The sequence below is a fragment of the Halyomorpha halys genome, unplaced genomic scaffold, assembly GCF_000696795.3.
Source record: "Halyomorpha halys isolate HHAL.00 unplaced genomic scaffold, Hhal_1.1 Scaffold2816.1, whole genome shotgun sequence".
NCBI classification, from domain to species: domain Eukaryota; kingdom Metazoa; phylum Arthropoda; class Insecta; order Hemiptera; family Pentatomidae; genus Halyomorpha; species Halyomorpha halys.
In genome coordinates this window covers 2,681-5,309 of record NW_027116560.1, presented here as the reverse complement: position 1 = coordinate 5,309, position 2,629 = coordinate 2,681, and the positions used below count along the sequence as shown (strand labels likewise).

The window sequence follows — 2,629 nt, the reverse complement described above, 5'->3', positions numbered from 1 at the left end:
TATATATAAAAACTCACAACACACCTTGGAGAAGAGATGGAATGGTAAGGGACATCTCTATTGTGACCAATTAATTCATGGTTATTTTCAACTATTCCCCATGGAGCAATACCAATGCTCACAACCCGTCCACTCCTTTGAGAACGCTCCATAAGTAAAGCATCACCAACTTGTCTTGTGACACCTGAAATATTTATATTCATATTAATCAAGCAATAGATTTTATTTTAAAAGTAATTAACCTGAAGCTCATCCCTATTGAACAGTCGCATTTGGTTAATATTGGTAGGTGTATTGATAATTTCCTAATCTTCTCCAGAGCACCTATCTCTGGAATTCTCAATGGAAGAGAGTACATTATTTTTTATGATTATGAGAGATAGTTGACCGTGGATGATAAATGAGGAGAAGATGGTTGGGGGTGCGGTCAATGAAACACAAATAAGTATGATTAACTTATTTTAATGTGCCGACGTTTCGGCTAGAGTTTCTAGCCTTCTTCAGGGCTAAAAACAAAACAAGATAACAACCACAGTAAGTATAGAAAAATAAAAAAATATAAAAAGAAAGTATAAACTAAATAATTTTACACATACAATGAATAGTTTTACAACTATTACATATATATCACTTCATATATCACTTCATTTTATTAATTCTATTTTGTAAAATTATTCATTGTATGTGTAAAATTATTTTGTTTATACTTTCTTTTTATATTTTTTTATTTTTCTATACTTACTGTGGTTGTTATCTTGTTTTGTTTTTAGCCCTGAAGAAGGCTACAAACTCTAGCCGAAACGTCGGCACATTAAAATAAGTTAATCATACTTATTTGTGTTTCATTGACCGCACCCCCAACCATCTTCTCCTCATTTATTTTTTATGGATTCTGATAAAATCTGAACTGAATCAGATTTTAAGCCCAATTCATACGGGTTATTTTTTTGATCCGCGCCCTAAAGACTTGAATCTCCCAAATCGGAAATAATTTTTTTTAACGGTTTTTGACCATCTACGCGTAAACTGTGGGGAAAATGGGGGGCGGGGCAATGTAGCACATCACTTCTACAGACTAGTCCGCAAGTAAATTATAAATTTTAGGAGCTGTTGCAAGAAGCGTAACAACCGAGACCTGTGAATAACTTAACTTTAATCTTGGAATAATCATATGATATATTATAATATTAATTAATGTTTTTTTCAGCAAATAAAAACTAAATAAGAGTTCTCTGATCGATTTAAAACATTTCTCTTATTAGATATTTAAATATCGAATCTAAGCATTATTAAATTTAACAAATACTGGTAAATTTTGTTTAAATTTAACAAAGAATAGAAATAGTAATTATAAAACAATATTGTTGCAAATAATAGTAGGACCAATTTAATATCATACCTAATCAAAACATAAAAACTTCATAATAACGGTAAAGCAAGACAATGCCATGATAACTTAAACATAAACATAACCAATATTATGTTTATGTTTTACCAATACCGTAACACCTACCCAACATTAACTAAAATACAATTGGATATGTTAGTTGAATAAATCGTTTTCATAAAAAAGGTGATGAACAATGATATTCCAGTAATTTCCAATTTACATTATGGAAATTAACAAATACCATCCAATTCACAATTCAACATCCTCAATTACTCAAGAATCTCATTTGTTCAGAGCGAGCCCTTCTCTCTGAACAACAAAGTTGTGTAATATCGTTGTATTTAGTTATTAATTAGATATTAAGAAATTAAGTTAAATCTATATTTAAATAAACACATGTTTTGTTGTGGATATGGGAGTCAAAAGAGTATTAATTAATATTAAAATTTAAGAATAATATACTATAATATCCAGTTCAAGTATCGATATTTTCAATATCCAAACATTCCGATATTTCAATATGATTATGATATCGAATGTTAAAACAATAATTCAAAGGTATTACAAGAATATTTAGTGGAAATATCGATGTTTCATTTTAAAAGATACAGAAATTTAAAAGACAAAATAAAATGATGAGATATTATATATCTAAATTGAAGTTTCGCTTTCTTATTAATATCAATATCTTTCTTTGGTAACGATATTCAAGGAATACTCAATCAAAATATCGAAATTTCATTAAAAAAAAAAAAAAAGACTAAGAAGTTTTAATGAAGGTTTTAAAACTAAATATTTCATAATGATAAAAACATAGTTGAACGTAGATAATATAAATGAGGAGAAGATGGTTGGGGGTGCGGTCAGTAAATAACACAAATAAGTTGAGAGAATTTATTTAATAGTGCCAACGTTTCGGCCAGAGTTTCTGTCCTTCACCTGTGCTAATAACAAAGAGCAACAACCAATGAATCCAAAAAAAATAAAAAATAAAATAAACAGAATGATAAAAGTAAATATTATATACAATGAAAATTAATAAAAAATATAGTGATGAAAGAAGTGGAAAATAAAACGTTTATATAAGTAATTAAATATGTAAGTAGAATAACAAAATCAAGGAAATAAAAATTGTTATGTTATATAATCCAAAGAAACAAAAAAAATATGAATATTTTAATTTAATAATAATTAAAAAATTAAAGTTATGGAAAGAATATATATATAAGTTACGGACTG

General features: G+C 27.6%; 1 protein-coding gene across 1 annotated transcript in view; it reads right to left on the bottom strand.

Moving 5' to 3' along the window:
• LOC112211760 (transient receptor potential cation channel trpm) overlaps positions 1–184 on the bottom strand; it is a gene marked incomplete at both ends in the record, with an annotated part of 2,812 nt that extends 2,628 nt beyond the window's left edge. Inside the window, 1 exon segment of the mRNA XM_024363985.2 lies at positions 25–184. Within this exon segment, the coding sequence (XP_024219753.2) occupies positions 25–184 (160 nt within the window).
• Positions 185–2,629: the final 2,445 nt, after the last annotated feature.